General features: G+C 36.4%; 1 protein-coding gene across 1 annotated transcript in view; it reads left to right on the forward strand.

Annotated features, from left to right (window-relative positions):
- Nucleotides 1–582: 582 nt before the first annotated feature.
- The window catches only part of anxa5a (annexin A5a), a 37,480-nt gene continuing 23,730 nt past the window's right edge, over nt 583–14,332 (forward strand). Inside the window, exons 1-3 of the mRNA XM_074674249.1 lie at nt 583–724; nt 3,806–3,890; nt 11,779–11,873. Coding sequence (XP_074530350.1) covers nt 3,878–3,890; nt 11,779–11,873 — 108 coding nt within the window. The 5' untranslated portion in view covers nt 583–724; nt 3,806–3,877. The remainder of the gene's footprint in view (nt 725–3,805; nt 3,891–11,778; nt 11,874–14,332) is intronic.

Genomic DNA, 14,332 nt, shown 5'->3' on the forward strand with positions numbered 1-14,332 from the left:
GCCCCAGCTAGGGCTGTTTTTGTGTGCCCTGGTCGCTGTACAGAGCTTATTATAGGATGTTGGGGGTCATGGTTGGTATCAAACGTAAATTTTGGACCTACATAAAGTGTGTGCAAATTTTGGTGAGTTTTTGAGCATGTTAAGGGTCTCTAATAAGCGATTTATGAGAAAGAAACAGACGGAATACAATAGTATTCTAGCTCTGCTAGAAGGTGCCCTCAGCTCAGGCCTCGGACCCTAATTAATGTTTCTACAAAGAATTTGGAGATTACAGTGAAAGATTCAGAGAATCTGGAGAAATATCTGCTGAAAAAGACACAAAAATGATCACAAAAACTCCTTTCTTTGTGCATTGATCAACCAGATGTGGAGTTTAAATGATTTGCAAACCCTGAAACTCTGTGTGTGGGAAGCTAAATTGCTGTTATTGTCAAACTGTGTTCAGGCGTTTGAGACACTTGGAAATTATTATAATTGCCACCTCTCTAGATTTGTCTGCAACCGAAAAGCACATCCCATAGCCCGTATCTGTTTCCTCATGCATATTCATAGAGTTACAGTGACAGCAGGTATATTTCCCAGTTTCTTTAAAGGGGTCCTGGGGTCTGAGCAGGACCATCAGGACAGGTGGGGTGTGTAATCTGATCAGCAAACTGTGGGTCTCCCTCAGGATCTTCTTCCACTTTAACAGCCTGGATGAAAACCTCCAAAGAGAACCGTCCAGGTGGCGTATACCCTGAACTACCTTACCTGTCCGAACTTTAGCATGAGCTCACCCTTTCAGATCCGATTTCAGTCGCTGTGCCGCTTTCTGCTATCGACCAACATACATTACCTGACATGTCAACACGTTTCCCACATGATTAAGCTCTCCTTTCACCACCACACTGTCAGTCTCACTGCTGACGCTAGCGACATATCCGTCCATCACCATCGACATAACCGTCACTCGTAAAGGGACCCCGTCGACCAAGAAGCCAAAGTTAAACCACTTTAGCATCAAGCTAGCTCACTCTTTCATTAGCGTTTGATAGCGTTTCACTATTAAACTGATTTTTACCGTCATGCTATCGCGGTTTAAGAATCATTTGATCCTTTCTGGACATTTTTAACCAGAGGAGTGTTAGCTTGGTGTTGAGCGCTAGTGCTAACCGTTAGCTAACCGTTAGCTAACGGTTATCTGATACGTAGCCGATCCTGCTCCAGACTTCATCATTTATCATGATTTATGTAACATTTCAGTACGTAAGCAGTGATCTGTATGTCTTTTAAAGATATTACCAAATTCTTAAAAATGCCACGATGTTTTGTGTCAGCTTAAACACATTTTTGTAGCAGTAGTTAAAAATAATAAGCCACTGATAAGGCTGAAAGCGGGTGAACTGATTCATAGTTCTGGGCCATAAACTACAAGTAAAGACGTTATTCCTTTATGATTGTGAATAGGAATGGGGATTAAATTAAGTGCTTTTATAGTTACCGACCTAATTTCATCTGTAGCCGAGTACTGATTCACATGAAATTAAATGGTACCATGTTTAGGTACCTAAACGCATCATTGAGACTGAGGGCGTATAGGAGTAGGCGATTTTCCATGCTGGACATGAACGCAGCATGTAAAGTTAATATAATGAAAGGTTAAAACTTTTAACAGAAAAAGTTTGAGATTTTTTATGAAACCAAGTAATATTTTTTAGCACTAATTTGATTCATTTACGATTTTTGGGGTGCCAATTCAAGTTAAATTGTGATTCCTCAATATTTCCTATTTTTGTGTTATTTAGTTTGATTTTTAATGCAAGACCATGTGAAAAAGTTGAATGATGATAATCTCTATGTACTATAGCAGGAGCCATATTTTACCCAAAAATGCACATCACGTGACTCAGAAACATTTCACCCTCTGCTGGAGAAAAGTGGTAACTTTTTACCAATCCAGTTTATAAATAAAGATTGAAATCATGGATTTAAATTTGAAAAAAGGAAGATTTTTTTAATCAGCTTTTGGCTATGTGCGCTGGCTTACTGCTATTTAGCAGAGCACTGTAGGTGGTACTTTTCACCAACTGCTAACCATTTCTGAAGCACTTACACAATGTCTCACACTGTTTTTTTTAAAGACATTTCTCAGTATACAGGACTCTAACAAACCTAAACCTGACTCCATAACCAATCTTTTATCCGTCTTCTGTTTTGTATAGTTTAACAGTATTGGAGAGATTGTGAAAGGGACAGCATGCATTATGGAACCAAACAGCGTTCCTTTGTAAAAACAAGCAAAGTATCTTAGAATGAGGGGAAAACAAACCAAATGGTGAAGTTTGTGGCAGAAAATTAGAAGTTATGCTTTGGTGACATGTAGAGTAGGTTTAAAAACTTTTTCAGTCGTGTGATGTTTACAACTACAGTAAAAACATTAGCACTGGAAAAATTGAAAACTTATCAAGTGCTTTTATTTTATTTTCAGTAGAAAATGTCTTTTTAGACTTAATAAGCCACATTTACCAGACAAGTCTGGAAAAAAGTCTTATTTGAAGTCATTAAATACAAAAATGAGGTCTGAATTGCTGTAACAAGTAAAAAAATAAAATCAGCAAAATCCCTAATATTTATTGCACAAAAGCACCTGAAACTGGTGCCGTTGACTACAGATACAGATAAGCAGGTATCAGGCATCAGTACTGTATTGTTTCAAATGAGAAAGATAACCATCCCTAATTGTGGAAGATAAAACGTCCATAGACCACCATAGATTTCTGGGTCTTGTAGTAAAACATTCACTAGTTTTTGCAGGATTTTATCCCTGACCCAAAAACTTTAAAGGGAAAGTTCTGCAACAAAAGAATATTATCAATGCGTGCGCAGAGGGGGTATTTTTATGACATATAACACTTTCCACCAGCTTGCAGCACATTAAAATGTCAGGAGATTTGTTAAATCACAGTGTTTTTTTCTTTCAGGGACCTTTAAACATCATTAAATGAAGATATTTGGCCCTCCTTTGAACCGTAATGTGTCTGCGCCTGAAACTCTTTGCTGCTCAGCTCTTGACAGTTTAATTCCTCTTCCTGGGCTTTGCAGAAAACTGATACTGAATGTATAATAGAAGACACAATATAATGAAATAAAGATGATTCATATCCCAGTAATGAAAACCTAATTAAAAACAATGATGCAACATCAGTCAGTTTTAAAAAAAGACGTTCAGCTTCTGCAGAGAGAAATGTAACCTGGGTTTTATGAGGCGGGCCGGATCAAGGCTGAGACGGTGAGGTACTTGATCAGCACTTCAAGGTAAAACCTCCTGATCTTTGAAACGACAGGCGAGGTTGTTCTCCTGAGTACATCACAGGGAGAACACAACACGCTGAGAGGAGAGGGAAACATTATTGTTCCACTTCCTCCACCTGCTCACGAGTCGGAGACATGCAGCAGCTGAGGCAGATGTTTTATTGCTTTTCCTCCAAATGACATTTTCCCCTCAGTACAATCTCCTACAAGTGAGACACATCTTGTTTTTGTAAATTAGCACGGACTTGATTTAAATTATACTTCCAGTTCTTGCCACAGAGTTTGGAGACAGCAATTAATCCAGAGTGTGTTTTGATTGCCAGCTGTTTTATTGTCTGTGAAGTTACAACGGTCATTAACAGGAATACTGAGTATCTTTTAAAGCTTTTGAGCCCAGAAATGAAACGCTTCTCCTCTTTCATATTATTTCATGTCTTGAAAAAAAGGAAAACAGTGTTGTAGCTGTTTTTTATGTAAATTTTTATACTTTAATGAATTTAATCTCTTTCCACAGGAGCACAGAGGCAGTGTTCGACCTTTTGTCAACTTCAACGCCAAACATGATGCTGAAGTCCTCCATAAAGCAATGAAAGGAATCGGTGAGTGATATTTCCTTCACACACGCACATATCATCATATAAAATCATGAAATGTAGCTTATATTTATGAGTGTGACCTGTGTTGTAAAGGAAAGATGGATCCAGACACTGACATTTGTTTAAAGCAGTATTGACTGACTGTTACAGGGTTCCTGCTGATCCTTGAAAAGTCTTAAAAGGAATTGAATTCATAATTCTAAAAATAAGGCCTTAATTGGCATTAAAATGTCTTAAATCCAATTTTCAAAAGTCTTAAAAATTTAACCACATTAATAAGATTTATGTTAGATTGAACTAAAAAAATATTTAGCAAAATGTATATATTTATCAAAAAGAATTCACTGATTAATTGTCATGGCAACATCGTGCAATCACAAAAGCAGAACTAACAAAGCAGTGATGCGGCTGCACCAGGATCTTTCAGAGCAGACGCATGTCTTGGTTTTAACTACAGTGCCTGGAGAGGGAAAAAAAGGTGAAAAATTGGCAAAAAAAAAAAAAAATCCAAAAGTGGCTTTGGAAAATTGATTATGGCAGCAAACTTGGAAATTTAATTTGAAATTAAATGTCAGAAAACATGTAAAAATTCCAAAAATGTTTCTGAAGAAAAATAATGGGGGCAAAATAGGAATAAAGGTATAAAAACGGGCTTAAAAAGATAAAAATGGTCCAAAAGTGGGACAAAGTGTATGAATGAAGGTCAAAAAAGGGATAAAAATTGCAAAAACTGAGCAAAAATGGTATGAAAGTGGAGAAAGGATAACAAATAGGTGCAAACTAGGTATGAAATTGCAAAAAAAAAAAAAAGGGAAAAATTTGCAAAAAAATCCAAAAGTAGCTTAGGAAAATAGTTGTTGGCAGCATAATTGGGAATTAGATTTGATAATAAATTTCAAAAAACATGTAAAAATTACAAAAATGTTTCTGACAGTGGCCAAAAAGTGATGAATGGGGGCCAAAATAGACATAAAGCTGTAAAAATGGGGTTAAAAAGAAGACAAAAAGTGATGTTTTATTTAAAATAAACATTGGGTTAAAATGGCCTCTCACCCAGATAAATCATGTGGTGTTTTTATTTTGTTTTTTTGTTTGTTTCAATTGTGGTTCGTTGTCAACTTGGTCTTTAGTCTGATTTCAAACAGCCTCAAAAAAGTCTTAAATTGTCTTAAGTTTAACTTGGCTTGAGCTGTAGGAACCCTGTATTAGAGGAGGTGGTTCATTGAAAATCCAAGCTGCAGTGGTTTATTTACCCACATGTGGCAGTGCTGTTGTGTCATTAGCAGAAAATAAATACAGAAAAAGGACAATCAGCAGTGCTTCATCATGCAGTTTATTGTTTGTTTCGCTTCTCTCCAAAACCAGCGGTGACACAGCTGTCGGGGAACTTTTTTTCTGTGAATTGCCCTCCACAATGAGTTCAGTCCTCTGGTGCATGGCGTATAGCTTCCCCTTCCTGATGTTTTTGGTCTAATTAAAAAAGAAAAGAGTTTCACCAACTTTAAAACTCAAACTTTACAGAAATATTCTCCAGACATGTCACAAAATGAAGCAAATTCTGCAGAAACACAACAGTAATGAGGACATACACTTCTCATTACTCAGACAGTCAAAAAACTTAAGCACTAATATTTTAAAGAGGAGCGTTTACACCTGTGTTAGGCTTCCTGTGGGATGAGTGGAGGTGGGGAGAGGTCTTTCTGCTGATGATCCACCGTCTGAGGGAGTGACAGAGGAGAGCAGGAGCTCCCACTCTTTGTTTACATGTTGTCTCTGTAGCCTCTGAACGCCACACACAGAGACACCATTATTACAACATTTAGGATTCAGTGTGTGAGTCTAAAAGGCTGTCTCAGGTTTCAGAGCGTAAAGAAATAATGACAGGAGCAGAAAGCAGAGCTAGCAGCTTGATTCTGGCATGATGAGAGGATTTGAGATCTTTGAATATAAATATCAGAACAAGTCAAACTTCACTTGAATATGATAAAATACTATTTAATGGGATATGATGCAGTGAGGATCAATATGATGCAATGCGACATGGTACAATAAAGAATGGGCACCAAATTATGTTATTTTATACAGCTGCTGTTAGGCGTCTGACGATTTTCAAAAGCAACAACACAACAGAAGTGCAGCCACAATAGCAGTTAAGAGGAGAGTTATCCTAAAAAACACAGAAGAGTTGTGAAAATAAGTTAATGATTGTTTTCCTTGATAACTTTAGCTATGATAAATATAGCTCAGAAACTAACGTTATGCCATTACTGATTCACAAAGCTAATATAACGTATTACCTGTACATAAGAAATATAAGTACTATAGAAGGTATCACATGGTGGCAGCTCTGTGGAGCTGCATTTATCAAAGCTGGAGTCAGGAAAGTAAATCATTTACTGACTTTAACAACTTTTCTGAGTTCATTGAGATAACTAACCTCTTCTAACTTCCACTTTGTTGTTGCTTTTGAATTCATGTTTTGGTTTTTGAATTAATTTTGGTTTTTGCAATAAGGTTTTGGTTTTTGCATTAATTTTGTTTTTTGCGTTAATTTTAGTTTTTTGCATACGGGTTTGGTTTCTGTGTTAATGTTGGTTTTTGCATTCAGGTTTTGGTTTTTGGTTTAATTTTTGTTTTTTGAATTCAGGCTTTGGGGTTTGCTTTCAGGTTTTGTTTTTTGCTTTCATGTTTTGGTTTTTGCTTTAATTTTGTTTTTTGCTTAATTTGGGTTTTTGCTTAATTTGGGTTTTTGCATTCAGATTTTGGTTTTTGCAATCGTGTTTTGGTTTTTGCAGTGATTCTGTTTTTTGTATTCAGGTATTGGTTTTTGCATTCAAGTTTTAGCTTTTGCATTAATTTTGGTTTTTGCATTCGGGTTCTGCTTTCAGGTTTTGATTTTATGCTTTAATTTTGGCTTTTGCATTCAGATTATTGATTTTGCAATCGTGTTTTGGTTTTTGCATTAATTTCGGTTTTTGCGTTCAGGATTTGGTTTTTGCATTCATGTTTTGGTTTTTGCATCCATGTTTCAGTTTTTTCGATCAATTTTGGTTTTTGCATTCAGGTTTTGGTTTTTGCAATCGGGTTTTGGTTTTTGCATTAATTTTGGTTTCTGCGTTAATTTTAGTTTTTGCATTCGGGTTTTGGTTTTTGTGTTAATGTTGGTTTTTGCATTCAGGTTTTGGTTTTTGCATCAATTTTGGTTTTTGTGTTCAGAGTTTAGTTTTTGCATTAATGTTTTGGTTTTTGCATTCAGGTTTTGGTTTTTGCATTAATTTTGGTTTTTGCATTAAGGATTTGCTTTAAGATTTGGTTTTTGTTTTAATTTTGGTTTCTGCATTCAGGTTTTGGTTTTTGCATTAATTTTGGTTTTTGCATTAAGGTTTTGCTTTAAGATTTGGTTTTTGTGTTAATTTTGGTTTCTGCATTTAGGTTTTGGTTTTTGCATTAATTCTGTTTTTTGCATTTAGGTTTTGCTTTAAGATTTGGTTTTTGTGTTAATTTTGGTTTCTGCTTTCAGGTTTTGGTTTTTGCATTAATTTTGGTTTTTGCATTAAGGTTTTGCTTTAAGATTTGGTTTTTGTGTTAATTTTGGTTTCTGCTTTCAGGTTTTGGTTTTGCATTTATGTTTTGGTTTTTGCAAATCGTCTGACACCTACTGACCACTGTCATTGGTACTGACTGAATTCTGACTGTACGACTAAGTGCTGAAGGTGAATTTTTATGCTGGTTATGAAAACCCAGTTCACTTTGGGCTGTGAAATATCATTTCCATCATTCACTGATGAAGCTCTTCTAAAAACATGCAACATAATGGTCAGATATGAAACAACTTATCACACCTAATGAAAGGTAACGAGGCGTTGACTTCTTTACCGACTGTTTAGAAAAGCATCAAGTCAGATGGAAAGGACAAACTTTGTGGAAGTTTCATGTGAAACCTTAACTTTACACAAGTTTCTTTTCAGACCTGTGTGAAACATTATTTTTATATTCTGCAGTCTGAAATCAAGAATGTATCAAACAAAATCTTTAACTCGATGCTGAAACTCAGCAAACAGTTTCCCTATCACAGTAACCACAGAGTCTAACACACTGGATGAGGTTTTATTGCCTAAAACTGACTACGACCTCTGTTTAAGAGACACTCTCAAATAGGAAATTAGAACATCTGCTTCACCATGGGCTTACTGGGTGATTTAATAGTTGTTTTGTTGTTGTTGTTGTGGTTTTGTGAAGGGGTCTTGAACACAAAAAGCTTAGAAATGTCCTCCAACACAAAGATTAATACCGACAAAGCACTTCTTCTGCTAAAGGTGACACAGCAGTTTAGACCGATTCTTTCTGTCCATAACATGGGCTGTAAACTTGTTTTTAAGTTTTCAAACTTTTTACTATCATCAGGGGAAAAGCTGTTACTGCTGATCACTTTTGAAGTACAGGATGAAGTGTTATAGTGTTATGGAGGGTCTGATAAGACGTCAGACTGGTTTGATTTAACTTATCTCAGTGTTACCTGCAGCAGCACAGCACCTCGTGTGTGTGAGTGATTATTAGTGAATGCAGAGTTCAGCTCCACATTCATCTCTCTGACCAACATGCAGGTAAAAGAAAGTTTGGAGAAGATAAAATCATTTTGAGAGTATTTCCATCTAGAGAACCTCTTCTGATTCACTTTAGTGAAAAGTTTTAAAGATGCTGTGAGTCATCATTTTCATCTTCACTTATTCTTCACAGCAAGCACTGACAGACAGAAGAAAGAAAAAAAAATACCAGTTTAATAAAAGTGTTTGAGTCTCAAGGGCATTTGGACACCAAAATGAGAGACCAGCATGACGCTGAGTGACAATACCAGCCACGAATACACTTTATAAGCTAGAAAAAAAGAAAACATGCCTCAGGTACAGTTTCTCATCTCAACCAGAGCATTTAAAGGAACAGTGCATCTCCTGACTTCTCACTTTGTCTCTCGTCTTCACATTTTTGGTTATAGAAAAACAAAACTGATTTATTTTATAATCAGGAAATCTGAATTGTGGATTTTCCTTCAGCCGTGTCTAAATTGCGATTCTTTGATATTTCAGATTTTTTGCGTTTTAACACCAGATCATGTGAGAAAGTTGAATGATAAAGATGACTGTATCAGGAGCCATATTTCCCCAAAAAATGAAAATCACATGAGTACGTTTTTAGGATTTATTCAGGGGATCTGACACCTTTACTCGGCAGAATAGTATAGAATATACTTGATTTATCCTCGAGGGGAAATTCAGGATGTAAAGGATGATGATTTAATCAGGGTTCCTGTGGATCATTGAAAAGTCTTAAAAGGCACTGAATTCATAATTCTAAAAATAAGGCCTGAATTGGCATTAAAAAGTCTTAAATCCAAATTTCAAAAGTCTTAAAAATTTAAACACATTGGTAAGATTTATGTTAGTTTGAAGTAAAAAAAAAAAATTAAGTAACATTTATCTATTTTTCTAAATAATTTCCTGATTCACTCTAGTGGCAACATCGCATAATCACAATAGCTGAACCAACAAAACGGTGATGTGGTTGCACCAGGAACTTTAAAAGCAGACGCATGTCTTGGTTCTATCTAGGGTGCCTGGAGAGAGAAAAAAAATAAGGAAAAAATGGCAAAAAAAATAATCCAAAAGTGGCTAAGAAAAAAATGATTATGGCAGCAAAATCGAGAATTAAGTTTGAAATTAAACTTCAAAAACCATTCCAAAAATGGTTGTGACAGTGGCCAAAAAAGATTAATGGGGGCAAAATAGGCATAAAGTTGTAAAATGGGGTTAAAAAAAGGTAAAAAGTGATGTTTTATGTAAAATGAACATAGGCTTAAAATTGCCTCCAACCCAGGTAATTCATGTGGTGTTTTTGTTTGTTAGTTATGTTTGTTTCAACTCTGGTTCGTTGTCGACTTGTTTTTAAATTTGATTTCCAACATCATTAAAAAAGTCTTAAAAAGTCTTAGATTTAACTTGCCTTGAGCTGTAGGAACCCTGTTATTGCAATTCAGCTTATAAACAAAGACCAAACTTGAAGGATCTAAATTGAAAAAAAATATAGAATAAAATAAAAGATTTTTAAATAAAAAAATCACGATTTTAAATTGTTAAACAAAAAGTCACGATACTATGGCACATTGTTTTTTTTCTCCCAGCCATAGTGCAGATCAATTTAAGTCAACAAAATAAGTGAAGATATAAACTAATATAATTGATGACCCTGCAGTACATCCATTGTCCACCAGGGCTGCTGCAAAAACCTCAGGAACCTTTAGTTAAGATAACTGCTTACAACCATAGACTATAAAAAAAAAAGGACGTCCGCTTGCTCGGCTCGAAGTGAGGTCTCCACAAAAACTGCTCCCCCTGGTGGCTCGCTGCAGTGTAGGTCAAAAAGTCCATCTCCACAGTCATTTCAGATGGGCTGTGGTCAAACTTTAAAAAATTAATACACCTGGTAGAAATGTTTCTCACGTCTGATTGTTGTGGTGATTTGAAGATATCATTTGGCTGTCTTGTATTCAAGTCCTCTTTTTTCTGAAAAGTTTTGTTTTCATTAGTTTTTAGAGGTTAAAAATTAGGTTTTACGTAACGTTTAATGATGATTGACAGCTGATGTTCTTGTGTATTTTTTTCAGGGATTGTAAAATATGTCGGAAAGGTAGAGTCAAGAAGTGATTAGACTCTCGAAAGAAAAAAAATGTATATTATTTTCGTCACCCTGCTCCACTCAGATTCTCCCAGAATCCCTCACAGTCTCTACTGCACAGACTCTGGCTCCAACTGCTACAATGGCGGTGCCTGAGACGGCGGTATTTTGGAATTTGGAAAATATGTGAAAAAAAAAAAACATTTTATTTTTTGGGGGTGTTTTTTTGTCTTTTTTATTTGTTTGTGCATCATCTCAGTGTCCTTAACCATTGATTTCTGCAGCAGGCTAATAGTTATAGTTGTAAACACTGTGTCTGAAGCCTGGCTTGTTCAGAAACTGTCAGAAAGGTGGATCAAAGGAAGCTCAGCAGCCAACATGCTCACCTGTCAGTCAAACCAGCCTCATCATGCTCAATCACTCAGAGCTCTTAACCTAGATATTATTAAAATAGATGATTAATTAAAAAGGAAGTGGGAAAATGTGAAGCACCAGGATGTAAACTGCTCTAACAACAGTGTTTCCTTGGCTTGGTGAGATGGTTGGAGTAATTTTGATAGCTTGACCTTTGACCCCTCCCTCTCGCCTGTGTAATTGTCTTTTAATTGCTCATATATAAAACAGGAAATCCAAACCTGTCTCTGCGGCCATTAGCACAAATCAATAAGCCTGATGATTATCATTAAATTAAAGGTGTACTACAGGAGCAGGGTGCAGCCATTAACCCTCACTCAACCTTTGGAGTGACCAGCACCACTTCTTTCTCTTTTATCTGACTTCCTGTCTGCTTCACAATAAAAGCAATTAGAGAAAAGAAGCAAACAGAGAAACCCAAAGCAGCGCAGTGATAACCGGAGCAGGCCTGGGTGAAAGCTGTCATTAGAGGTCCTGAGGGGTTTCTGCCATAATCACCCTGGACTAATTCAACATTTTGATCCCTCAGAGGAAACTTCACACGCCTCACTTTATCTCGTTTGTCCTTCTGAGCCTCAGGAGCTATTGATCCTTTGACTATTGGCCTTTCCCAAACCTTTAGAGGCTGATCTCCAGCTTTAAGGAGCCGGCTCCTCGTGTAGGGGGAAATTTCTAACAGTCAATGATCTTTAATCAGAGTTTTCTGAAGGGACCAGGCCTCTAAACACTGACATATGCTTTAAGCCCTTTGTTCGAAAATGAGGAAGTGGTAATAACCTGGGTGTTACGTCTTTGTTTCCTGCTCCAGGTACGGATGAAGATGCCATCCTCATGCTCCTGGCAGCTCGCAGCAACGATCAACGCCAGCAAATCAAAGCGGCGTACAAAAAGGCGTACGGAAAGGTGAGGCGAGCCGCTGGGAATATAAAAACAGAGAGCTGGTGACAGTCAGCTGTCACTGTGATGGATGGTGAAAGGTCAAACCCAGCTCCGTGTCCTCTTGATTCAGCCCCGTCACCTGGGTGACGATCGGCACAGACACACTGAAGCACGGAGACGCCATCAGGAGTGAGCTGACGGCGTTCACGTCCTCTAACGCCCTTTTATTATCTCCTTTTGTTAAAGTCTCACACAGCAGGGCTGGGATTTTTCTTTTATTTGCTCTTGTTGAAAAATCTAGGGAAGCGTATTGCATTCACTTATAGAAAAAAAAAACTCAGGTTTTTCAGAGTAATTTATTCTTCTCTTTGTTTTTTGTTGTAATTTATTTTGTTTTTCTGATTAATATTATTTTTTAATGGTTTGTTTTTTGTCATAGTTATTATATTGGTTTGTTTTCTGTTATAATTATTTCTGTTTTTATGAGTATTTTTTTGTGGTAATTAATTTTGTTTTTCTGATTAATATTTTTTTTATTGGTTTGTTTTTTGTTATCATTATTTCTGTTTAAGTATTAATCAGAAAAAACAAAATTAATTACCACAAAAATTTACTCATAAAAACAGAAATAATTATAATGAAAAACAAACCAATAAAAAAAAATTATCAGAAAACAAAATTAATTACCACAAAACAAATTACTCATAAAAACAGACATATAAATACCAAAAACAAACCAATAAAAAAAATTAATCAGAAAAAAACAAACTTGATTACCACAAAAATTTACTCATAAAAACAGAAATAATCATAACAAAAAACAAACCAATAAAAAAAATATTATTTAGAAAAACAAAATTAATTACCACAAAAAAATTACTTATCAAAACAGAAATAATTAAAATGAAAAACAAACCAATAAAAAAAAAAAATCAGAAAAACAAAATTAATTACCACAAAATAAATTACTCATAAAAACAGAAATAATAATGACAAAAACAAACCAATATAATAATCATAACAGAAAACAAACCAATATAATAATCATAACAAAAAAACAGACCAATAAAATAAAATTAATCAGAAAAACAAAATTAATTACCACAAAAAACAAATGGAAGAATAAATTACTCTGAAAACCTGAGTCGTTTTTTTTTCTTCAAGTGAATGCAATAAGCTTCCGTACAAATCACATCAAACCAAAAACCAATTCTGTGACGGTTCGTCTTTCTATTCCTGTCTTTCACGTTTAAGCTGCTGGTTCAAGGCCCAGTAACGCTTTCTAAAGAAAACATTAAAACAGGTTAAAGATGCAGTTTGTGCTGAGAAGAAGCTGAGAAGATTTCTGATGTTTGACCAATTTTTGTCTGGTCTGAATTTATTTATTTGTCAGAGACCTCCAGATTCATAATCTCCTCTGCCGCCGTTGTTGTCGATGAAGCTGTGTCTTGTTTTGAGGGATAAGTGACGTTGACGAGCTCAGCAGTGCTTTAAAACTTTCTCAACAAGTGCTGCAATAAAAAACGCTGACACCAGGACTGTTTTCAGCCCGTTGGATGCTGAGCTCTGAGGGTGATGAAATGCTTTGGTTGCTGTCGGCACAAATATCAACACATTGTTGTTGGACTAAAGTCCCAGATCTGATCCCGTCAGAGTCATGTTGGCGGGTGGAGAGCTCCTGGTGTAAGGTGCTGCAGACGTCGCTGCTTACACAAGGTTGCATGAGCGTTTAATCATATCATGTGTAACAGAAAAGCAATCGGAGCGAGGATCAAGTGCTTTAACTCTTTAGATCTGAACCTTTGGTGCCGGGAACACTCCTCGTTGGTCGAGCTTTGATTATCACCGGCTACATTAGAGATTTTCCCAGGGATCCAGTCGTGGGAAACGTCAGGTCCTCTGTCATTAAGAGCCACAGAGGGAGAGATGACATTCTGTAGGAAGATTTAACAACCACTCAAGAGAATAAGCCACAGACGAGATGGAAAGACCAGTTTCCTGCAATTTCCAGCGAGCAGAGCAGAGCAGAGCGCGCCGCCACTGTCAAAGGCTGTGCCCATTAACACTTTACCGCGCTGTCACACTGTCAAGTTGCTTTATGGCCACCTGTGGATTGAAAGCAGCAAGTTAATTTCCTTTCTGTGTGGGGTTTTTTCTGAAAAGCGCTCTGACTAATGTAATTGCACCCTGGGATAAAAATAGATGAAACAGGTTGAGAGTAAAGAGGAGACGTCAGAGGAGTCAAAGTATAGCTCATTGAGAATCTGAAGATTATAGTGTTTAATGAAAATGTGCACAGACAGGAGCTTACTCTGCTTTTATCACATTTGGAGTGCGCTCTATAATGTGATATAAAACACAGTGAGGGTCTGAGATTACTCTTTTTTTAATGAGCGCTGATGTGAGAGCCAGACGAAGAGCATAAAGACAAAATCTAACCTTTAAACAGCCTCATTTTGTATTCCTGGAAGCTTTATGCATAC

Source organism: Halichoeres trimaculatus, unplaced genomic scaffold, assembly GCF_033239565.1.
Source record: "Halichoeres trimaculatus isolate MK-OKI-2021-1 unplaced genomic scaffold, fHalTri1.1 fHalTri1_scaffold_7, whole genome shotgun sequence".
Lineage (NCBI taxonomy): Eukaryota > Metazoa > Chordata > Actinopteri > Labriformes > Labridae > Halichoeres > Halichoeres trimaculatus.